Source organism: Paroedura picta, chromosome 6 (assembly GCF_049243985.1).
Source record: "Paroedura picta isolate Pp20150507F chromosome 6, Ppicta_v3.0, whole genome shotgun sequence".
Taxonomy (NCBI): Eukaryota; Metazoa; Chordata; class Lepidosauria; order Squamata; family Gekkonidae; genus Paroedura; species Paroedura picta.
In genome coordinates, this window is record NC_135374.1 from 73,205,074 (window position 1) to 73,230,550 (window position 25,477).

The 25,477-nt window shown below is 41.5% G+C and overlaps 1 protein-coding gene across 3 annotated transcripts; it reads right to left on the minus strand.

The window, feature by feature from the left end:
- Positions 1-1,599: 1,599 nt before the first annotated feature.
- On the minus strand, positions 1,600-25,256 carry ZFX (zinc finger protein X-linked). 3 transcript variants are annotated; one of them, XM_077343015.1, is made up of 8 exons: positions 24,744-25,256; positions 20,483-20,571; positions 17,885-18,451; positions 10,664-10,813; positions 9,822-9,965; positions 9,606-9,740; positions 8,167-8,307; positions 1,600-5,271 (listed from the first exon to the last, which is right to left on the minus strand). In XM_077343015.1, the coding sequence occupies exons 2-8, from the start codon at positions 20,541-20,543 to the stop codon at positions 4,085-4,087; spliced, it is 2,385 nt and encodes a 794-aa protein (XP_077199130.1). In that variant the 5' UTR covers positions 20,544-20,571; positions 24,744-25,256; the 3' UTR covers positions 1,600-4,084. The 3 variants fall into 3 exon arrangements, with proteins under 3 accessions (XP_077199130.1, XP_077199129.1, XP_077199131.1); XM_077343014.1 differs by having other exon boundaries at positions 17,885-18,454; XM_077343016.1 differs by lacking the exon at positions 24,744-25,256 and adding an exon at positions 24,438-24,736.
- Between the last annotated feature and the right edge of the window lie 221 nt (positions 25,257-25,477).

Here is a 25,477-nt window from a genome sequence, read left to right on the forward strand (position 1 = left end):
ACCCACAATGATTTGCTGGACAGTAATGAGCCTCTTGTGGCGCAGGGTGGTAAGGCAGCAGACATGCTGTCTGAAGCTCTGACCATGAGGCTGGGAGTTCGATCCCAGCAGCCAGCTCAAGGTGGATTCAGCCTTCCATCCTTCTGAGGTTGGTAAAATGAGTACCCAGCTTGCTGCTGGGGGGTAAACGGTAATAACTGGGGAAGAAAATGGCAAACCACCCTGTATTGAGTCTGCCAAGAAAACGCTAGAGGGCGTCAACCCAGGGGTCAGACATGACTCGGTGCTTGCACAGAGGATACTTTTACCTTTACCTTAATGTCAAAGAGTATCTGCTCTCACAGTTCCAAGGCCCACCAAAGCAGCAGTAGACATAGAAAGCAATCCTAACCAGATCTATTAAATGGGATTTACTCTGAGGGAAGAGCTTTTAGGATTACACCATAAAAGTAGCATGGGCTTTGTGCTTAAAAAAATAATGTGCACCATGAATCCATTTTCCTAATCACAGAAAGGGGAAGATGCTATTTGGGTTCACAAACCTGAATGCAGACAGAATTTTGGAAAGCATTTGGCCAGCCACGTGCATTTTCAACCTTCCTCTACCCAGGCACCTTGCGGCCAGCAGGAGAGCTTGCTAGTTTTAACCAGGGTTTATTCAGTGCCTGTTTGCAAAGGGCCTTTGGCCCCTTAAAGGTAGCGATTGTATATCCTTGACTAAATAAGCTCTCTTGGGATTCCCAGAACCCAAGCACCTACTGGCTTTTGGGTTGAGAGCAAAGGGATGGCAGGGAAGAGTATTTATCCAGAAGTTTTTTTCTAGGGATTATTGTACTTACCCATCTAATTCCAGGCTTGCTTTTACGACAGAGACCTTTTGCATAATCCAGTTAATCTCTATAGTCCTACTGGTGTGGAAACAATGGGGTTTTGTCAGTAGCAGTACTTCCTCTCTGAAGTTCTCTACCAGAGAACCATAAAACTAGCATTTCAGTAAAGGCCTTCACATTCCAATAAGGTACCAGAGCATGAGTTGTATTACTATTATAAAGGATTTGTTCCTGTGTTTTACTGCAGGTGTTCAGTAGTTTTAAATGGGATGTAATTTGTAGATATTTTGTTATATTTGCATCAGTACATGGCTCTGAGACCTCTCAAGTTACGTGGTGAAGCAAAAATTCAAAGAAATTAAGTGTTGCCCTATAATTGACAAAGATCTCTGCCCTGCTCCTGCTTTTTCAGATTCCACTGAGTTACATTTTTATTGACAACCTGTGCTTGCTTTTTGAAACCAGAGAGTCCTAGGCTATATTTTGCACATTTGTTGACTCATGTAAACTACAGCAATATTGTAAAATACAATTTATCACACTGGGGGAAAAGAACTGGTGAGATTCTATGATGGTTTGTTTGTAGGATCAGTATCAACATCTTTATACAGTACATAGTTCTGTATAAAATATATTACTTTCAGTTTCTGTTATCTCTCTTAATCCAGGAAAATAAAGTGCTATTAAATTAACAAGTTAACTATTGCTGAAAATAGTAACCTTTTATCAAAAATATGTAAAACAGTAGCTGGAATCAAATAAATATTCATTAACAGGAAAATAGTCTGATTTTTATTTTTCACATTATCAAGTACACATTACAATGTCACACATCCCTATATATGAGTCTTATGGAATTTGTTTTCTTTTTCATTTTTACAAAGTGTACAGAGGGTGGGACATAGTATTTAATAGACATTTTTAACAGAACAATTATTTATATTGTCCTTTTTTAAAAGTACCATTTAAAACATGGAACTGAAACATCAATTTTATAGCATTGGCTAATTAAAAATAGCCTGTAACAAATGTCAGTACATTAACAATAACTACACCTTTTTATTTGCTCTTTATACAGACACATTGTACAAAATCCACTGGACTAAACTCTTAATTATTTTGTTAAGTTTCAAAAATTATGCTCCAAAACGACGTTTATGATTGCAGGCGATACTGAAGGGAAAGGAAATTATCAAGTTTTTGTGTTCTTAATTTTAATAATTACTCAAAAAATTCAAAATGGGTAATACTTTTGAGCAGGCATCGGGATTTCAGAAGAATTAAAATATTTTATTAGGTTTTTTAATTCTTTGAGAGCAGAAGTCATTTGGAAAATTGGGCAATAATTCATTGAAAACAAGAGGCACACACACTTCATCAGCTAATGGCTAGATCTTAACAACTCCTGCATCAGTGAGTGCAAGTGCTTGAAGGACCAAGCTTTTAAGGCCTCAATCCAGCCACAGAGTCAACAATACCAAATGTTTGGAGGGCTCTATACAACTCCACAAGAGCTGCTTACTACAATATCAAGCAATGCTCCATGCCCCAATGCACACTGCTACTGCTGGATCAAAGGTCTTCAGCATGATGTATCTCAGATTTCGCCAACTTTTCCAGCTTTATGAACATGCACCAAACATGCTGAAAGCTCAGAAACTGTTTCACATAAATATGGCATAGCAGAGAAAGCTTTCACTTTGCACAAATTTAGACATCAAAGTTAGGTTTACATATGGCTATCTGAACTACTGTTTCTATTTTTCTAATTAGCCAGTTAGGAAATACTGGCATATTAGAAAGAACGGACAGACTGTATCACTTGGCCTTGTAGCACAGGACATGACAACTGATTTACTGGGGGAATGATATTTCTTATGACATGAAAAGTGAGGAAGTAATGGTGTGAAAACTGCACTTTTGTTATCTTGCATCTCACTTTCATTATACTTGACCAGTGCACCAAAGCAGAGATGAAAAATGCAAATATACAAAACACCACATGAAAGAGGAAATCCATTAAATTGTGCATTAAAAGTCAAACTTTTGAACTCTGTACATTAATGGATTGTTTGCATGCCACGAAACAAGACTGCTGCAGCTTTGCCCCAATGGCTTTCAGGCAATAGCTCAAGATGGTAACTGAAGCATTCTTCCAGAAGTGTATAACTGATAGCAAGAACTGGGTAAATGCTTGATAAATTACAGGTTTGAAGAACTGCTCACTCCTTACAAATTATTCTGTTAAGAAACATTCTGTATTCCTTAAAAAGTAATAATGGCAACATAAGAAAAGCTGCAGGAAAACAAAGCCTTCATAAAAACACATCTGCTTCTATTCTTTACTTGCCCATCTGACGTCTCCTTTTAAATAGCATATAATTAAAAATTGTCCAAGGCTGTTGGTGAGTAGCTTAAAAAGTAATTTACCAAATATTTCAAAAGGTTTCCTAGAATCTTGTAAAAATGCATTTAATTTAGGATAAACTTGGCAACAGTCAATTGGGCAATCTAGCCTTTCGACTACTGAAACAAATATCCATCTACGAGTCAGTAACAAGTTTCAAAATGCAAAAACATTTTAATACAGAACCAAAGGCAGAGAAGCATACAATTAATACTTAGAGAGTAGTGCCTCAAGTTTTCCTTTAAAATTCACACCTACTGAAAAAGAATGCTCCCAGCAACCAATTCCTTATGGAAATATTAAATACTATGTAAAATAACCTCAAATAATGGAAAGTAGGTACTGTTACGGTGCATGACTACTCAAATGAATATTAACATGTCACAAGTTCTTGAGATGAGAAATGGGTCCTATGATACAATGCTGTCTCTTGACATTAATTTCTCCCAGATTATTTTATGCATATCTATGACATCTTTATTAAGAGCAAATTAAAAACCTGTTAACTCATGACAAAACTGAATTAGTATTGCCACTATGAACCATGTCATTAAGGTAAATATTTCAGAGGATATGGTTGAAAAATTCAGTATGAGACAGAGTTTACTTTATTCAATGCAACTTTATTGTTGCCATCCTTCCTCATTTATTAAACAAACAAGAGAATTCAGAACACACTAATGAACAAAATGTATAAAAGTCAACTAGAAGCAATAATCCTATCTGTATACAGCACTAAAATCAAATGAATAGTATGTAGTTTGTGTGATCCTCTTTAAAATTCGACTGTCTAGAGAGCAACATTTTACATACATCATCCCCAAATTTATAACATCTGGAGGAGTCCTCATGGCAAACCAACATCTTTATGGTGCCTCAGAATGTGTTGGTTCTTCTCCGAGGGTCTTCGGAAACCTTTCTTACAGAAGTCACATCGATGCGGGTAGTCTTTTGTATGAATGGATATAACATGCCGTTTGAAACCTGAGGCATCTGTAGTGCTATACTCACAGTACTCACACTGATAAACTTTTCTACCACTGTGTGTTTTCATGTGTTTTTTGAGTTCTATTTGTAGTTTGAACCCCTTCTTGCATCTCTTGCACCTGAACGGAAGATCTTTTGTGTGAACTGAGAGAATATGGCGGCTTAGCACAAACGGATCTGCAATCTTAAAGTCACAATGTCTGCACTGGTGCAATTTTTTGCCTTTGTGCACAGCAACGTGCTTTTTCAGTTCTGATGGCCTATGAAAACCTTTGTCACACATGTCACACTTATGGGGGTACTCTTTTGTGTGAACGGAAATTATGTGCCGTTTCAAGTCACTTGAGTTTGAGCTTTTGTGGTCACAGTGCAGACATTGGTGTGTTTTGCTTTCTTGATGCATAATGATGTGCTGTTGCAGCTCTTTGGTATCTGAAAATATCTGAAAACAAATGTCACATTTGAAAGGCATTTCCTTACTGTGTCTAGTCTTTACATGAGTTTTCAGGTTGGAAGAGTCAGCAGACCTGTACTCGCAGTACTGGCACTGGTAGGGTTTTTCACCAGTGTGGATTCGCATGTGTTTCTTGAGCTCTGATGGATGCCGAAATCCTTTGCCACATTCCACGCAAATATGAGGAAAGTTTTTGCTGTGTACAGCTAGGAGATGACGATTCAATAATCCCTGTTCTGCTGTCTCATACTCACAAAATTTGCACTTGTACATTTTATTTGCTGCCTTGTCCCTGTGCATTATTTTGTGAGTAAACAAAGCTCCTGCATGCGAGAAACTTTTCCCACATTCATCACATTCAATTAACTTCTCAGTTTTGTTGGTAAGCTTGTGGCTTTCCAGATGGTTATGCAAACTTAACTTTTTATTTGTAGTGTAATCACAGTCAGTGCATCGGTATTTTTTCTTGGCAAGAAGGTGCTCAGGGTGATTTTTCATGTGCCTTTTCAAGAAGCCTCTGGATTTAAACTTCTTCCCACAAATCATACAGGGGTAGACTGTCAAAGGATGACCATCAGGCCCAATTATTATTGCTGCAGAATAAAAGCAAACAGAGAATCATGATCATGGTTCCCAAGAAATTCAACAGATGTCTTTTGATTTGCACACTACAAGCCAAGTTATGCACATTAAAATCTCATTCCTTTCTATGGGAAAATTAATAGTGTACTGAAATACACTGAAATCAGTAAGAATTAAATACCCTTAACATTTGTGCCCTTCCAATGCTAGATCAGTTGTGTTATATTCACTGTATTAATATGTTAGCTTTATTCCTATAAAATCAAAATTATCCAGTCATCCAGCACTGCAATACTTCAATAGTATCAAGCGCTAGCTAGATAAAATTATGCACGTAGAAAGGAACACCATGACATAGTTGTTATACCATGGTCTTTCAAAGCAATCTTTTAAAGGAATTACTAATTTTGATATATTTTAGATAACAGTTTAAAAATGCATATTCCAAATAATGCAACATGGCCACCAGTGCAAAAATTCTAATATTTGAATTTTAAAAGGAATTTAAAAGGAAAGATAGCAAAAATATTTGAATTTTAAAAGGAAAGATAGCAAAAGGATGTACTGTTCTGCTTCGTGTAAATTTTATATAAGAAAGCAAACTATCAGAAAAGCAAAAAATAAAAATGAAAGATAATCTAAAGTATTATTAGCTATTCTTGTAATTCAAGCAAAGACATTAAGAAGGGAATTATATTAACTTGCAATATAGTAACAGCTGATATAGGAAGCATAAAACACATATCAAATAAAAACTCAATGTTTGTTAAAAGAGCTACATCAACAAAATGCAGTATCATACCAACAACCCCGTCCTTCCAAGTAAGCATCATATGCATTGCACAATGCCTGGAGCTGACAGGGAAGCAGTGCTCATTTATCTGGTAAAAACCACACCTATAACAAGCCTGTGCTGGCAATATGAGCACAATGTACAGATGTATCCTCTTCTCACTATGACCTTTTATGCACGGCAGCAGCTACCCCGTGCTGCCGCCGTGCCGTTGCAGCGGGGCACGATGCCCCGCTGTTCCCTGTGTACGCCTTTGGGGCGGGGCATGCTGGGATGCCCCAGCATGGCACGCGCACACTTTACACCGGGGCCAGGAGGGCCGGATTGCTGCCAGCTGAGGTAAGTGAAGTGGCGAGGGGGGGAGATGGGGAGGGGCTGGGGGTGGGGGGGCCAGGCCCCTTCCACATGCACTGGTGGGGGCAGGGAGTCGCCCCTGCCAGCTCTGTGGCCCCACAGAGCCCGCAGAGGCATGCGGTGTCCCTGAAGAGACACCGCAGGTTGGGGCTGGGCCGGCTGAAAGACCCGGCGCTGGCGATTATGCACAGCGCCAGCCCGCCTCAGCCCCTGACAGCCCCCAGCGTACCCAGGAAGCTGCGGAAGTTCCCGCGTTTGCTTAACCCAGGCCTTCTGTAGCCCTGGGCCGGGACGTGCCCATGCTGGCAGCAGCAGAGGCGAGCATTATCAGGGATTTTCCCCGAAGTGCTGCCACCGCCAGTGCATAATGGGCCTATGTGCAGTCAGGGCCAATAGTTATGAAACAAAAAAGGTTCATTAGATGCCTCCCCTATGCTTGCTTTTCCTTTGCTGCCCCTTTGTCAGAGTGTGATGGAAGAAATGGTATAGTACTGATTATGACACTAGTTTATAATGAGGGTAGATCTGCCTAGAGCAGGATGCGTTAGTGTGAGCGTGGGTGGGGCTGGAGTTGCATCCACATACTGTTACGTGCATCTTATATACCTTTATGCTTATAAAAGTTATGCCTCTAATAGCTTGGCTTCTGGACAATAAAAAAGTCACTGTTTTAAAGAATGTGTTTCTGCTCAATGCAGTCAGCAAGATTTGGTTATTTGCCAGTGTTTTTCAAGTCTCCAAAGCCTTCCATTACACCTTGGCACAGCCTTTGCAAAACAAGTGCTATTTTTTCAGCACAATATATACATTATATATACACTGTAATCGGAATAATTTAGTCCTATCAAGATAATTTATAATTTTTGAGGGGTAGGATAAGCTGTTGTGCATGTTAGAAAAGCGTGCTCAGACACACACAGTTACTCTGTTTGTCTCCTGAGTGTAATGGGGCTATGTGACTACATTCCTTTTCTTATTGGGCATTTCAATTTTTCAGTGGGGTGGGGGAGAGAATATTGCTACGTAATGTTGTGATATTTTAATACGGTGGAAGCATGTGCCATTTACCTGAACTATTAATGTTCCTATCGCTAAAATCTTGCCTGCATGTGGCACAAGTACAGTTTTGCAAGGTGCTTCAACAGGACTTTTTAAAATTACTTGCGTGCCCTAAGCTAGATAGAGCAGCTTTAGTTCCCTTGGTGTGATGTGCCCAATTACTTTTATATTTCTGTATAGAAAGCCATGGGAATCAACACTGCTTCCAAATGAATGAATTGCATCCTGAGGAATTTATTAGCTGACAAATCAAATTAGCTGACAAGTCAAAATATCCAAACAATTAAAAATGCTTCTAAAATTACAAACTTCTGCTCAATCTGTAAAAAGCATCTTTTGAAACACTGTATTTAGAATGGTATAATTAAAGTGCTTCGGGTTCAGCCTGTATCAAGAATATTCATATACGCAAAAATGATTCCTTCTCTTTCACTCCTACTATTAAAAAATGTTTTAAAGCAGTTGTTTCCTGTCTAAGCTGACCTTTTAAACCAGGATCTTCTCAATTGGAATTATTTCAAAGCACAATAGAAAGCAGAATGTGTGAAAGCAACACAGGTTAAATACAGCAAAACAGCAATATAAATGCACCAACACAATGTTTACTCATTTTTTAAAAATCTACAGGGGAAAAATGCATTTCCAATCTTTTTATCATGAGAAACAATTATCACACATAGGTGGGTAAATGAGCATTTACCTGTTTGGTATTGTCTAGATTCCAGTCTCCGCCTTTTCTTTGGTTTTTGTTTTGCTAATCTCCCAAGACCAGGAGATTCATCTATGTGCAAGAGGGCACTTGCTGTACCATTCCGGTTTTCAACTGCATCAGTGTTATTACCTAATAATAATTAAAAAGTATATAACATCTGTATCCTGTGGAATATTCAAAACTCTGAATTGACATAATTACAATTTTAAAACAAGAATCAAGCACTGAAAGTGCAAATGTCAGCCTGCCACTGATGAGGCTTAATTCGAGATGAAAAGTAACCACACAGCAACCACCAAACCTACGGAGGTAGCAAGCTGTTTGTTACACATATCCAAGACCCATGGAGTTCATCATGCTACCATAAATTACTGATCAACAGTTCACAGTGGCACAGTGGAACATCATGAAATAGTCTCTTTATAGCTACTTGTTTGCATACATACATCAACAGGGAAGCCACTACTGTATGGTGTGATCCAGTATCCATATCCAGTGTCACTGCTGAATGCGTGGGAATATCATAATTATATGAACGGGTTTGATAAATGAGTCTTTCCCAGCCAACTGCCACACCCTGGGAAGAAGGACAACTTACAAGGTGTCAAAGACCCACACTATCAACCTACATTCCTGAAAGTCACATGCTCTCCAGTGGCATGGAAGCCACTTCCTCTGGTGTGATCAGACACGACTGGAAAATGTGCATAACTTTGGCAGCACTGTGGCTAGGACGGATTATATAAGTCTTTGCCATCCTATGGGAAGGGAGAAAAAAAACCTGGGTGCAAACTGAATGGGCACAAAGAATAGATCTAAGAGATCCTGAGTAGTAAAAAGTCAAAATTACAGGAATATGTTTTTAATGTTATTCCTTCAACTTCTCAGTCAAATATAAGTGCCAAAAATTACAGCAGTTAATTCCTGATTCCGTTTCTTTTTTGAGAACAGTGACACAATGACTACCCTTATCCTCATTCACCTGCTTTTTAAAAAAAGAACAGCCTTGCAGGAATAGGCCCCATATCATCTGTCTTTGAGAAATGGATCCCATGTTTTATTTTTCAATACTACAAGTGCACTTCAGAATGTTGATAATTTTAGGATTATATAACCATAATAATTGCAGCAGAAAATACTGAGCACACTCCACCCAAGAAAAGACACCATTAGTTTCTCCCAAAATATATTATCAGGTACCAAAAATCCTCAAGTTGCAATTTCCAGATGGAAGCAATTACAAACACTTCATTAACCATTACACAAGAAAAATCCAGACTTGTTTTAATAGTTCTTTTAAAAGCAAATATATTCTGGATCACAGATGCCAGTGTTCTTCAATCTTCAGTGATGTATTACTTCACTGATTCTGTATAAATCATTTTACTATCAACTGGAATCAACATAAATTTGGATTTGTGACCTACCATAGGCTGCTGCCCAAGCAATTGGCATAAAGCTTTTAATTTCACTGTCATCAATCTGCTGCTCATGAGCAGCTGCAGCATCCTCCTCTCCTACAATGACTTCCATATAGACCTCATCAGCAATTTCTGCAACATCTAAGAGAAGAAGAAACTATATGTAATTCAAATATCACCTCTCTCTAAACGAATCTCTACCTCCAAATAAAGGCCACGTACTTAAATCTTCATCTTCATGCTGAGAATCATTTACTGTCATATAAACCATTTTTTCCCTTGGAATACGAACACTGCTATTTTGATTAATTAGTGCCTCCCCATGGTCATTTTCGGATTCACTTTCCATAATGTCGACTGTGCCGCCTAAAAAAAGAAAAAACAAACATTAGGCAAAATATTTTGGGCGACTACATTTCCACTGATTTATATTTTAATTCTAAGAAACAGTACCAGAACCTAGACTAACACTTTGAATCCATACTTTGTTCCTCATATGGTATTTGGAAGCATATGAGATAAAACAAATGACAGTATGAAAGGCGAACAATTTGATTTCTTGGACAGCTACTTTGAAAAGAACATGAGAGATAGAAAGGCAGTATCATAACCACCAGGGTTTCCCAGACATTTTGAGCTTGCAGGGATCTTTGGAATTCTGACACAGCAGTGGGGGTGCAACCACAAAATGGAGGAGATGGAGCCAGCTATACAATGACTACCACAGCTTACCTTCAGTTACATAGTGAAGATCTTTGGGCTGGGGCAGTAGTTACTACCGAAGCAACATTTGCACATGCAATCAAATCTCACTTTGGCAATCAGAAGCCTTGCTGAGCAAGAGTCCCACTAGGTCCCACCAACTTTCTAAAAACACTTGGTGGACTTCTAGAAATAGTTAGCAGGTGACACATTGGGGATCACTGCTCTAAACCATCTTGCCAACAGGTTCTGAAGGCAACAACTGTCAGACAATAGACAGCCATAACTAGCCCAAAGATTTCCTTTTGCCAGTCCCAAGATTAAGACTTTTACTTTGCTTTCTAAAAATATAATTCCCTTACCCAAATCATCTTCTCCAGGATCAGCTTTGAAAATATATACTTTGATGACCTCTGGACAAATACCATCCATTTTACAAGGATCGCTTTCTGACTCCGCTTTTATAGTTATTTCCCCAGAACTGTCATTTTCTGTCTTGACAGCATCATCCACTACAGAAAACAACAATACAAAACTAGTAAACTCACCATAGATTGCATTAAAGTTGAAGTTTAACATTTTAATCTTTGAAATACAGAAAATTACAATACAATACAGTAAATCTAAACACTGAAGATACTTCATATTAGAAACTATCCTAACAAGAGATGACAAATGAGGGTTTTTTAATCAAGTAAAAATGCAAATTAAAAATGCAAATGCTCTCCTGCATTGCTTCACTGAAATCAAATATTCATCTTAATTGGTGGTGGTCAGAGTATTGCCAGGTTAGAAGGCAGACAATGACAGCTAATCCAGAAATTGACAAAACTTTGGCTACACTTAGATCTGATCCTTCAGCAGGTAGAGCTCTATTTGTAGCCTACCATATGCCTGGGAATCCACCCCTGGGGGTCAGATGATTCCATGGAACTGTGCTGGCTTTACTGTGGGAGGCAAGTTCTACATCAGACACAGTGAACTGTTGAAAACACCTCCCCCCCACCACCTGGATTTAATACCCCATCACTAATAATGTGTGTTTTGTTGTGATTTGCACTGGATCAATCATCATACTGAATAAAGAGATTCAGTATGTCAGACTGCACAAAGAGTGAATTAAGTGAAAATTCTCTGAGCAACATGCACAAATTTTTAAACAGAAATTATTCCTAATCTACTGTTCATGAAGCCAAACTAGATAGAAAGAAAGAAGGCATAAGGGAAATTCACATGCTAAATAGATGGGTATGAAGAAATCATGCAAAATTTCTCAGCCTATTCTTAACCTCTCCTAATTGTACGTTTACTTTGAAATCAATGAGATTGGAGTAATTCGGTATTGGCTTCAATAGCAAGTTGCTTATGTTGTGTTCCACAAAAATGTACAAAAGGGGGGCACAACTCAAACAGATGGGTCATTGCATTACAGAGGCTTGTGTTTGCAAGGCTCTGGGATCCAGTGGAGTAATTTCCTGCATTTGCAAGCACAACAGAGAGCTTGCAAGGAGTCTGGGGAAGGAAAGATCAAAATAAAGACTCCTTGTTGGGACTTCATGTTCTTATTCTCCTACCCAAGAAGCCTCCTGCCAGGTTCCAGCATAAATGAGAGAAGTTTTCCAGGTGAAGAACCAAAGAGAATATCAGAAGAACAACTCCTAGCTGGGCAGTGTATGGCCCATGGGCTGTGTGTTAAGGACTCACACCCAGAGCTCTCACTTCCGTACCCATTTGTGCAAATGAGCGCTGCAAATAGGGAGGGCTTAGAGTAGGAGAAAACCCTGAATCCAGCATCAAGAACAGGCAGAATCAAACATATTGCAGGCTAAATTTTCAAAAATCTTCAGTAATGACAATTAACCTGTAGGCCTCTAAAATACTGTTGTTAATAGCTAATGAAGATTTGTTACCAACAAATCATGTCAAACCATTTTAGTTGCCTTATGTAATGGAGAAGGAAAATGCAAAACACAGATGGCTCAAACTGTTCTAAAGTTGCATCTGCAGTCGTACCCGCCTCTGTTGCTGCCACAACAGCTGAAGTAGCATTCATATTTGGCAAGATCAGTGTCCATTCCAACCCCATTCCCTGTATTATTGTGTCAGTGTATTGCTATACATTTTCTGAAAACAAATTTTAATTGAAGTGACAAATATATGCTTGAGTATTTTAAAAATCACATGAATAATTTAAAAAGGTGGTTTTGCATTCCCTTGAAAGGCAGTTATTGGCTGGATTAAACTACTCCAAATGAAGCACTAACCTCTTGGCCCAAATACTCGTAGAACTAGTTTGGGAACCTTAAATCAAAATGAATGGGGAAAGATTCACTGAACATAAAGCTCTGGTGTGCCCTGTCACATCAAATTATACAGAATATGCATTTTTTACAAAACAAAAAAAATTAGATTGAAGTAAGAATTTAGAAAATATTACTATATGAGAATCCAGCTATGAAAAAATCTACATATTGCTAAGAGGAAATAACCAACTAGTATGACACTTCACTGTATAGATTCATAATTTTACCAGTGTACAAGTTCTTCTCTTAATGAATTTGAGGCTGTATGAGACTAATGTTTTTGTCTTATGCAACTTGTCAATTGCAAACCTGTTATGAAATATTAGTTCTAAATATTGCATATAGTGGTGTACTGACCTAGTTAATTCATGGCAGTATAAATGGCTTAATGTTTATTTTATTATTAATTTGTTTACTGCTGTTCCAAGCTCTGCTGGCTCATGGTGGTATACAAGTAAAAACAATACAGTAACATAACCCCCCTGCCACCTATCCAATCCCCATTTACCCCCCTACCCCCATCACCTGGTATGCCCTGGGTGATACAAAAATGGCAGTGCGGGGAGGGGCAAGATCTTCCCTGTTCTGCCCAACCTCAACCAAAGGCCTGGTGGAAGAGCTCTACTTTACAAGCCCTGTGGAACAATGCTCTTGTAGGGCCCTCAGCTCATCCAGAAACTCATTCCACCAGGCTGGGTCCAGGGCTGAAGAAGCCCTGGTCAAGGTCAGGTGGACTTCCTGTGGTCTGGGAATCTCCAGCCTATTCGCTGTTGCTGATCGCAACAACATACATGGGGCATAGGGAGTTAGACGGTCCCACAAGTACACAGGGCCAAGACTGCATATGGTCTTAAAGGACAAAATCAATACCTTGGATCTGATCCGGTATATCACCTGTAACCAATGCGGCTATCTCAGCACAGGCTGGATATGGGCCCTCCACAGTGTTCCAGTAAGAACCCTAGAAGCTGCATTTTGCACCAGCTGTAATTTTCAGAGCAGAGACAAGGGCAGGCCCACATAGAGCAAGTTACAGAAGTCTAGCGTGGAGATGACTATCGCATGGATAACTGTGGCAAGGTGATCTTGGTACAGATAGAATGCTATTAGCCAGGCCTGCAGACAGAAAAACGCCAGCTGGGCAACTCTTGCAACCTGGGCCTTCATGGACAAGGAGGACTCCAGGATCACACCCAAATTCCTAGCGGCAATCTTAAGTCACATGCTGTTGAGGGAGAGCAAATTTACTTCCTGTTCTGGCCCAGTCCTACCAAACCACAGGAACTCCGTCTTGTTGGACTTAAGTTTCAGTTGACTTTGCTTGATCCAAACCATCACCTCTTTCAGACATCTGGCAAAGGTTTCCGGGAGTTGGGGCAGCCGTCCATCAAGAGAAATAGCCGGGTGTCATTAGTGTACTGATGGCACCCCAACACAAAACTCCGTAATAGCTGGGCCAGACAGAAGATGAAGAAGTTGAATAAGGTGGGGGAGAGGACCATACCCTGCGGAACATTGCAGGTTGCAAGAGTTCTCTCAAGACACATCATAATGATTCCATCCATATACTTTTTACACTTTTAGGTAGCTTTGATTTCTACTGCTATGGTTTCTAGCAATGTTGGCTACTGCCAGCATATTATTGCCAAGCCATTATGTGACACAGTGGTCAGTTCACAACAATGTGCTGCTACAGTTCATGGACCTCTTCTTTAAATGTACATTCAAAGACTTGGGCATCAAAATGAGAAACAAACTACAGGATCTTTGTCAGAGTTAATAATAACTTTAGGAACATATTATTCAAAGTAAAATTTGTTTTTAACACAAATGTACAATGTTAATATAATAAATACTTGTTTTTGTGGTAGTTCTGCCTTCAGGGAACAGGTGCAGTTTCCCTGCTCCTCTAGCCTGCCCAATCCTCCTCCTCTTGTTTCCTGGAGTCCACCAATAAATCTTCTGGCTAACTCAGGGTGGATAAAAATCAATGGAGTTACACAGGGTGAGGTCCTCTCTCCCACTCTATTTAGTATATTTATGTACCCTCTAGCTCAGGTGAGGGACCACCTCTCTGTATATGATCTGAGGTCAGCAAACTTCAACTTGCTAATGATTCCCAGCATACGCCTGGCCTCGACTAGAGCCAGGGTTTTCTCGTCCCTAGTCCCAGCCTGGTGGAATGAACTGCCAGCAGAAATGTGGTCCCTTACAGAGCTTCCAAAATTCCAGAGGATCTGCAAAATGGTGCTCTTCTACCAGGCACAACTCAACTATCCATCTGGGGCCCCTGCCTACCCCCCCTTGGGGGGGGTTATTGTTGTATGGGCACCCCCTCATCAGGCCAGGCATCTCTGATATTTATTCCAACCTGTTATGTGGCCTGCTGGTATGTCTTGTCCAGAATGAAGTGGGATAGCAGAAGTGATTAGTTTAAGGCAAACTTTAGAATTTTATCTAGATTTTTATGTGATTTATTGTAATTTGTATTTTTATTGATTTCCCTGTGATACATGCAACAGTCACCTCCAGATTATACTGCTGTAACTCACTGTATCTGGGCCTACCCTTGACTCTGATCCAGAAATTACAATTGGTCCAGAATGTGGTTGCAGAGCCTCACACAAATACCTTGAAGGGTCCATATCCAGCCAGTACTGAGGCAACTGCACTGGCTTCCAACTTAATTTCATATCCAGTTCAAGGTGGTTTAAACCCGCAAGGCCATTCGCAGTATGGGCCCAGCATATCTGAGGGACCGCCTGACTGACTATACCCCCCAAAAGGTGCTACACTCCGTCAATTCTAACAGGTTCGTGATCCCTGGCCCAAGAGAGGTACATTTGGCCTCAACCTACCCAAGCTCCCAAAAGAGCTAAGAGCCCTATCAGAACTAACTCAGTTCCACAGGGCCTGCAAGATAGAGCTCTTCTGCCAGTTGTTTGGTTGGGGCCAATGAATTCAGCAGTAATATCACTTGGGCCCCCCTCTGGATGGCCTCTCTGAAAGCTGGATTTGGATTATGGACTATAAGAGCTACTAACAGCACAGCACTACAATTTTTAGCCAGCAACTAGCCTGGTTGTTTTAATCTTTTAAATAGGTTTCAATATTTATTTATTTATAGTTGTATACCGCCCCTCTTGGACATACTGCCCTGGGGCGATTTACATCAAATTAATTGATACATTGATGTTTGTTTTTATGAATTATTGTATGGTTTTTAACAAAACTGTTGGAAACCGTCCTGAGTTGGCTCTGTCAAGGGGACAGTCAAGAAATAAAAATATAATACTAATAAAAAGAATATTTTTTAAATTTAAAAGCCAGATTTTTAAAAATAAAAGCATAAACTCCCTAAAGATAATATTGTATTTAAGATTAAGACACATTATATCCCAAAGGGTTTTCATACTGAAATATGGATTAATTTTTAATTATGTATGAGACTAAACTGATGCAAAGTTTAAAATAATATAAATGAATTCTGTAATTTGTAAGATTATTTTGGGTAATTTTTCTATCATAAAGACACCATCACAGATGCTTGGTTTTGCAGTTCTCAAAACTGTGAATTTGTGTCTGAGAGATAATATGCCTCTTCTTAACAGCAAATATGTTTTTAAATAATTATATAAAGAGACTTCAATCCTATATGCAGATTTATGTAGACAGATCAATCCCTTACCTCCTAAGTGCTAAGTTTCAAGAAGTTCAATGGTGTGGAATAGATCTGCATAAGGAGAAGATGTTAATTGTGAGGAGGGATGGATGGGCAAGCAGTACAAATGAAAGTGAAACTTTCTGAGCATAATACTCCAGAAGTCTTTGAGATCTTTGAGTTTCGTCTCATCAATGTTTAAGCAAATACAAGAATATGTATACTATATAATATTGTTGTAGTTAAATAATGTTGATTTTTATACCTGCTTTTCTCTACCTTAAGGAGTCTCAAAGTGATTTACAATCTCCTTCCCTTTCTCTCTCCAGAACAGGTACCTTGTGAAGTCAGTGTAGCTGAGAGAGTTCTGAGGGAGCTATGATTGGCCCAAGGTCACCCAGAAGTCTTCATGCGGAAGAGTGGAGAATCTGTCACTCTTAACCACTAGACCACACTGGGATCTCCATACCTATGGGACCACCTCTCCCTCTACAATCCCTGCATTCTCTTCAATCATTTTCCAGGGGCCTCTTGCAGGTGCCTGGCCACAAAGTAGCCCAATTATGTGTCACCATGGCAAGGGCCTCTTCAGTTGTGTCCCCTACCCTGTGGAATGGACTCTCAGATGACACATGTGCCCTGCTAGACTTATTTCGTTTCTGTACAGCATGCAAAGCTGTATTGTTTAGTTTGGTCTTTGGAGGGTAGCCACATGTTTAAGCTGTTTTAATAATGTTATTGTGATAGCTAAGTACTTAAATATTTTAATACTAATGTTTTATATTTGTTATTTGTGTTTATGGGCTTTTTAACTTATTGGTTTTAATGTTGTAAGTCACCACAAGACCCTTTGACTGAGTAGCAACTAAAAAATCTAATTTTATTAATGATTATTTTCCTCCTTCCGATAAGGGACAGCAGAAAAGTTGTCCAAATATGAGTGATTAATCTATTAAACTGGAGATAGTTCATCTCCCAATGATTTCATAAATGATCTATTTTAAATGTAACTAACCAAACAACCATTAATTTTCTGAAATAACTGTAAAACTAACCCAAAAGGTTATTATTCAAAAACTGAAACCATCATATGGATTGGAAATATATTACGGTTAAACCAAGCAAGAATGTGCCCCTTTACATAAAACCACAATTTAAATAGAATCTCACTGACTAGTGATTTAAATCAATTTTATTTAGAAAAAATCCACCCTGTGCTGGATGCTTTCATGTTCTTGAGAAATGGACACCTTCAACCATAATAATATGCTATTTCCTAAGAATGGTGAAGGATGCCACTTTTCTGCCAGAAAGTACAACTGGTCACTGAGCATCACTAAAATGCCAAAACTTAAGGATGCAATTTTAAGCAGATTTACTGGGAAGTGAGTCCCACTGAACACAGTGGAACCTATCTCCAAATAAATATGCATAGGAATAAGCTGCGTGGCTTCAATCCAATATGCACTCTTTATTGGGAACAGACCCTACTGAACTCAGAGGGCCGTATTTCTAAACAAACATGCATAGGATCAAGCTGTAAAACAAAGTAAGTCAAAGAAGTTCAGTCATTTGTAAATAAAGCTGTCATTTTAAAAATACTTTACCCAGAGACTTACATGAAATCATGAGATAATCTTCACAGTTGCCCTTGTCATCATCATGTCCCACAGGTATTCCACTGGCATCAATTACAGCTTCAGAGGCACAGTCTGCTACTAATACTTCTGAAACTACATCTTCTTCCAGAGAATCTGCAACTATTTCTGCTTCTACAACATTATTCTGATCATGAACTACATGTTCCATGTGTCCAACTTCAGGTATGTGCACAGACTCACTTGTAAGTACATGCTCTGGTACTGACATTGCTGTTGCTGTGATCTCAGAGGATAAAACTTCATCAGGAACAGTGCAGTGTGCTAAAGACACTTCTTCAGTGACATCAGTGTCCAGCACTGGTTCAGGTATAATAACAGTTTGAGATACATCTGTATCCTCCATGATATCTGGACAGTGAACATCTTCAATAACAACGTCCTCAACGACATCTTGGATAACTACAGAATCTGGATCATCAGGTACAAAGTTATGAACGGTTATGTCAGAATCCTCCACATCTGACACATAAACAGTTTCCTGTATTTCTACTACAATTTCATCTCCATTCAGATGTGTTCCATCAGCTCCTGAAATAAATGAAAGTAACTAAAAGTACTGTATCAACATTGGCCACATTTCACAAAAATCCTTGATAATTACACTATAGCTTTAATTTACTTAGCATGTGCCACAACATTAAAACATGAATACCACTGCCCCCCCCCATCTAACCAATGTATTTAGATCTCATGTAGTACACTCAGAATAGTTATAAACTTTACTGCCATCTTGGTAGTTTGTGCTGCTATTATTATTAATCCACAATCAATTATTTTGTACAGGGAAAAGGGTTCAGAGATCCTAGAACTGACAAAAAAAAAATTGGTTGCTTTGTACGGGGCAAAGGGAGGAGGGGACATGAAAGTGAGCTGTTTTAGAGAAATTGAGAATCACTGGATTTATACCTAACTCTGGTGAACTACAGCAGGGGTCGCCAACCCCTGGTATGTGGCCCGGTACCGGGCCGTGAAGGCCTCGGTACCGGGCCGCCAGCGACCATGCCTGCCACTTCCCCCCCCCCCCGCTGCAAGAGGCTTGCCAGGCCCTGAGCGAAGCGGCCGCCTGCGCGGAGCTGCCATGCATGCGCGTTAGCACCCCTTGCTCTGCACATGCACGTTAGCGCCATCTGCTGGCGAAAACATGCATGTACGCAGCCGGGCCAGCAGCTCTCCCTCAAACCTGGAGGCGGTCCTCAACCGGAAAAAGGTTGGGGACCGCTAAACTACAGTAAGGAACATTCTGGTTCAAGTTCAGGGTTCTCTGGCCCCAGCAGGGTTGGAGAATGCCAGCATGGACAATCAGAGAAGCCAGGCCAGGATGTGAGGATGGGCTGTTTGGTGGACTGTGGGGGGGGGGGGCATTTCAACTCTGCTCCTTCACAGTGCAAGCTGAATCTGGGAGAAAAACCTTACCATGGGATCAGCTGTTTATTGGGCTGAGGGATCATTTGTCCGCCCGCCCTGCACAATCCAATGTGCTGGGTCACTTCCCCTCCCCCTTCCAAAAGGGTGGGGCTTACCATTGAGCTTCCATAAAGCAGAACGGAAGTTCCCTCATTGGTGGACAGGACTGGCTATCAGAACTGGAAAGCGACACTACTGGTGTTTCCAGGGATGCAGAAGTGCACTCCCACCCCACTTCCTCACTAATGAGTACTCTAGCGCAGTGGTCCCCAACCTTTTTCAGGCTGGGGACCGGTGGGGACCAGGGGGGAAGAGGAAGCAAACCATGCAAAGGCATGCCTCCCCCCCCCCCCACGGCGCAGCACTCACTGCACCGGGAGCAATTAGCCACCTCCTGGAGCAGCGCGAGCACACCGCAGGGGGGGAGGCATGCCTGCTGGTGCGCCGGTGCCAGCGCCTCCCTCCCCCCCCCGCCACAGCCCGGTACCGAGGCCTCCACGGCCTGGTACCGGGACGCGGCCTGGTGGTTGGGTAACACTGCTCTAGCGTGTCTACTCGGCTGAGTGCCAACTCCAGCACAGCAGACATGCCCAGCCCCATCACAAGCCTCCCAACTAGAAATCAGGTAATGGGTTGTTGGAGGACCATGCCAACTGCTGGCATGTCCCCCGGTTCACGACTTTGGCTGTTCTGTGATTTTTGGGTTTGTGATCCAGGTCATGTCCAGAGTTTCCATCGTCATGGTTTTCCCCAACACTTTGTAATTTGTCTTCAAACAGCAATCTGCAGAAAAGCATGTATCTTAGGTGGAAATTTTGTATCTAAAGCTGTGTGCTGGTTAACTCTATATAACTTCACTAAGGGGAAAGAATACTGTACAGTGCTCTTAGCAAGCTGGCTCATGGTGGTTCACAATAAAACATCTAATAAAATAACAATATCTAGTCCTAAAACCATCATATAATACAATTCCCAATAATCCCCAAAATAATCCTTTACAGAGGATGACAACATATTTTTACCATCAATATATATATTTCTGTGATATAATGAAAGTGGTAAAGCTGTTTGTATTAATCTTTCTTAAATAAAATCGTTTAAAATAATAACAATTTAGCTTCTGCACTATAGGGTGTCAGTTTTTTGACCTACCTGTTGGATCAAAAAATGCATGTGGATCATGTGGCTGTAGTTCAAGCCCATCTTCATCCATGGTCTTTAACTTTCATCAGTCACAAAGTCTAAAGAAATTCAAACAAAGATAGCTATCAATTAATTATCAGTATTGTTTATCTAAGTGTATCCTCTATATTTAATTGAGCAGTTTGTCAAGGTTCAAGTCTTTGATAGGAAAGAAGAGCCTACTATTGAAGAACAACATAACTTGAGGGCCTACATTTTCCTCTCAACTGCAAAGTTATTTATTTATTTAAACATATATTTCCAACTTTTTCTTCTGGTTCAAGCAGCTCACAGTGATAGTTAAAAACGTTTCCAATTTAAAACCAAAACAAAACTCACAAACTCCAAATCTCTCCCCCTCTGTCAACTCAAAAAGTGAGGGGGAAGCAATGCATTCAAATCCCCTCCATACTTGTACAGCCAGTAAGAAAAAAGCTGTGCAAAGGCAGGACACTCCTGTCCCAACATTTCTCTTCAAGGGTGTTGTTAACAATAACATGCTTTTTATTTGTTTGTAATATCAGTACAAAATAACTGTTTTTAATAGCATTCCCATTTGACTTAGGGCAGGTAACAACAGGCTTGTATGTGTAATTAAGTTATACTAATGACAACAGTTTACAAGCAAAATTTTCAAATTAAGTTACATTATTAAATTATTAAATCATCCCCTTATTAGGGTTTTGTAAAAGGGACCTTCATTTCTGCTGGGCAGTTAGTTTAAGGCTGGTGCCTTACTGGTTTTGCGGAGAGGCCAGCATTGGCCTGGTGGAACAGTTCTATCTTGCAGGCTTTCTGGAACTGCTGAAGGTCCCAGAGGGCCCTGATCTCATCAGTTGAGGCCAGTTTTAGTTCTTGGAGACCAGGGAGCCTCAGTACCAGATCTTTCGGCCGCGCATGGTGCATGTGCGCATGCGCGGCCCTGATTCCCTCTCCCCGCCCTCCCGCAGTAAGAAGCTTCCAGGGCCGCAAGCTTGCGGCCTGGGAAGTTTTTTACTGCGGGGGGTCGGGGGCGGGGAGAGGTAGCCGCGGGCCGGCCCGCAGTTTGGGGACCACTGCTCTAGTACAAAGATTGTGAAGAAAGGGGCCAAAGAATAATGTCTAGATATCCTTTACAATGTTTCTCATTTAACATGTTTCAACCGTCTCACAGCATTACCAGGAGCAGGAACTGCATGAGGGTAAAAAGCCTTGAACTCTTTTCACCGAGACAGAATACTTCTTCCAAAGACTTACCATCCTCTCTGTCTGAGGGGATCTCCTAATCATTGAGGTTGTTCATCTACAACTCTGATCCATAGGTGGTCTGACAGTGAAGAGATGCCCAATGTGGTCACATGCTGCCTTTGTTGGGCACAAGGAGGTCATGGCTGGTTGTGTTTGAGTCAAACAAAGTGCGAATGGATCTGACTGAGGGTTGCTGAGAAGTGTATTGTGTCATTTGAAAATAATGACTGTGGAACATGCTTTTGTCGTCTAAGCTCCTTCTTATCCCTTTGGGCCTTTGCAATAAAAGATGATTCAGCACCTTCTACCTCCTCCCAGTGAAACATCTGCATTATTTAGGAGAGACGGGAATGAGCCAAAGTGACCTCCCAACCTACCCTGGAGGCTTGGGGACCCATGAGCCTTCTATCCATTATCCACACTGCCTGTTGACCTTCTGTACTGCCCTTTTGTCAACAAAAAACTATTGGCACCAAGAAGAGCTAGGTTCTGAATTGGAGCTCTACCAACAGTCGTACACCCTACAAGTGTCAGCAGGACCTACCTGCCTTAAGCCTTCAAAAAAATCATATCCATCCTTTAACATCCTTGCTGTGGCTTAAATCTTCCACAGCTAAGTTGTGAGCTGAATTTGTCAGGCAAGCAAGAAAAGATGATGAAAAGGGTGTGTGTGTGTTTTGAGGTAAATAAGATATGCTAGCTGAAAGAATAACAGAAAATTAAGCTGCCCAAGAACCCAAAGCATTAAAAGTGGAGCTGATGCACTTGTTATAGAGGCAGGGAAAAAAATTAAGGGCATCACTTATGGGCAAACAGTTATTGTGTGACCAGAAAATTATGTCCTTGATTGTGAACAAAGTGGTCAAACAACAATTAAAGGAACACAAAATTAACTTTTGCTCTCAATTTCCTTGCTTATTCTACTATTTACATTTTTCCTGTACCTAACTGAAATCATGCTTCATGCATCTGATGAAGTACAATCTTGTCCATGAAAGACACTTTAATCTGCTAAGTCTTTAAGAATGTTTTGCTTTACAAGATCCATGTAAGCAAACTGTAGATTAAAGACTGTGAACAGTTAAAGCTTTAGTTTTCCTCTGGTATTGCTGTTGAGTACAGAAATGCTAACACCTATTACCAAAATATTCAGGAGGGCCCTGACAGAGCTATCACAGTTCCTCAGGACCTGTAAAACGGAGCTCTTCTGCCAAGTCTTGGGTTGAGGCCAGAGTCAAGATCAATGTGGCCCCTTCACGGGCAAGGCATTTAAATCTTTGAACCCCATTCCCTAGATTAGTCTGCTCAGGAGTTAGAAGGTTTTCAGCCACCAATCTTGGAAGGTTTCTTGAGTTTTCAAAATTAATTATGAAGTTTCATTATTGTAAGCCACAAGTCATAGGAGAGTGGTGGGATATAAATCTAACAATAAAAAAATATTCTCATTAACAGATGTGCATTTCCCCATATCTTTTAAGCAAGAATAAGAAATGAACTGAAATGTTTCTTGCCTTAGGATGCTGAAATATTTCATTCTACAAAATCACTGGACTGAACTCCAGGGCCTGACTGTGACCAATATGGACGTGGTGTATGTTTATCAGAAGACTATATAGGAAACTATATTACCTAAATACGTTTTGGATATTAGTGGTTCTTTTTTATTGCCTTTTAAATGTGAAAAATATTATATATACATATTTATATATATGATATGATGTTATACTCCTTCCTCCCTGACCAATTTGGCTGAATACTATCAACTTTTTCATAAGAAAAATAAATGACCCCTTTGGATCACCCAAAATGTCTATGTCAAATATTATGGGACTCACGTCAACAAGCCCCCATGGGATAGATTTAATACCTTGCTTGTGAAGAGAACTGGAAAAGATTTAGCACGGAAGCTGACAGGACCCAACCACTGGCTTTTCAGTTGTTAATGTTTAATCAAAAATAATTTTCAATATGGGGTTTCAAATATACTTAAACCTGTTAATGACAGGAACGCAAAATGAGATAGTGTCAGTATCTGGCTGCAAGCCTCAGGACACACTGACTGGTCTCTGTGAATAAGTTCCACTGTGGATTACCTGGAGAAAGTTATTTGAGAATTGTTTGCCAAATCTGGGGAAACGAACTAACCCTTTCCTTGGAGATGTTGAACTCAAGTTCTAGTGATGTGCAAACTCGGTCCTGGAGAAGAGTCCATGCCCTATCGGCACCTGATCTTTCTGGAAGATATTGGCACACACCAGCCCCACAACCAATTATCGTCATGAAGTCCTATTATGCTTCGCCATTAAGAGTCATCTTGACAAACTCTGGCACACGAGGGATTCAACCTGGCACCGCGCGTCCGGGTATCTGGGTTGGGTTGTGCACAGCTCCTGCTCTGCGGAGACGAGCCATAATCAACAGCCCGGGACCGGAAGGCATGATGAGCGGTAAGGTCAGAAAGCGTCTCTCAGCCGCTGAGCACGCCACAGCGTCAGCAATGCAGAAACTACATGGTGGACTATCGTGTATCGAGCCCAGGAGGAGCCAAGCAGGACAACTGGGCACAGACCAGGAAAGGAGGGGAGGGGCGAGCCTCCCCTCCTGGCGCCGTCCCCGCCCTGCCCGCTATGGGGACTGTCTGGGGCCAGAAGCGATTAATTCAAGATGGCGGCCGGCAACCTCCCCCAGCCTCTCTTACCGCCGCCATCTTGTCTCCTCCTCGCAGACTTTTTCGTCCGGACTCAGGCCTAGCCCGTTCGCCCCTCACCCTGGCCCCGGCCTCTCTCGCCCGTGCACCTCACGTTGGCTCTCCACCTTGCCCCGTCCTCGAAGTTGAGCTACAGGTGCCCGGGCCTTTCAACGCGGCCTTACGGCCCACTCCTGCAGGACGCAGCCCTGGCGCGGCCTAGCTGCGGCCTTCTCGGGGCCTGCATCGCGGCGGGCGCCGAGGCCTGGTTCTGCGTGGGGGTGAAGGCCTAGCTCGGGCCTGTCCCGCGCTGCTTACCGGACGGGGCGGCGACGGGCTCGGGGCGGCCTCTCTTCGCGTAGCTGGGCCGAGCTCGGTGGTAGTGTCGCTGCGGCGGGGCGGGCGGGCGGGAGCGGAGGGGAGGGAGGGAGGGGCCGAGCTCCGAGCTGAGTGGAAGCGGCCAAGCTCTCCGGGCCGGGCCGCCGTCAGTACGTCACGTCACTTGCCCGAGAGAGACCCAGGGAAATGCGGAAGGAAGATACCGGCGCTGCTCTTGCTGGAGCCGCCTGCTCCTCGGGCCACAAGCCGCCGGGCGGAGAGCGAACCGGGCCGGGGACGGGAGAAAGGAGAGGAAGGGCGGTGGGTCCCTGCCAGCCCCTCCCGCCGCGGCTGCCGCTCCTGCCGCCGCCGCCGCCGCCTCCGTTCCAGCTCGGCCGTAAAATTCCGCTTCGGGCTCAGACTTGTTCAACTCGGCGCCGGTGAGCGGAGAGTTGCTTAGGCCTGGAAAATCCCCGGCATTTTGGGGTGGCTTCCCCTCAGGGGTTTCTCGGGGCACCTCCCGCCTCCCAAATTTTTATCCCCCCCCCTCCAAAAAACGCGGAATTTAAATCTGTGCAGTTTTATTTAAAATGAAAACTAGAGATATTGAGACGGTTTTAATGGTTTTGATAATGAAAATGTTCAATAAAATAATGATTTTGAAAATCGTATTTGATTAAAAGCTTACTTCCCTTTGCCCATAAACTAATGGATCGGCATATTCCCTTGGTCCT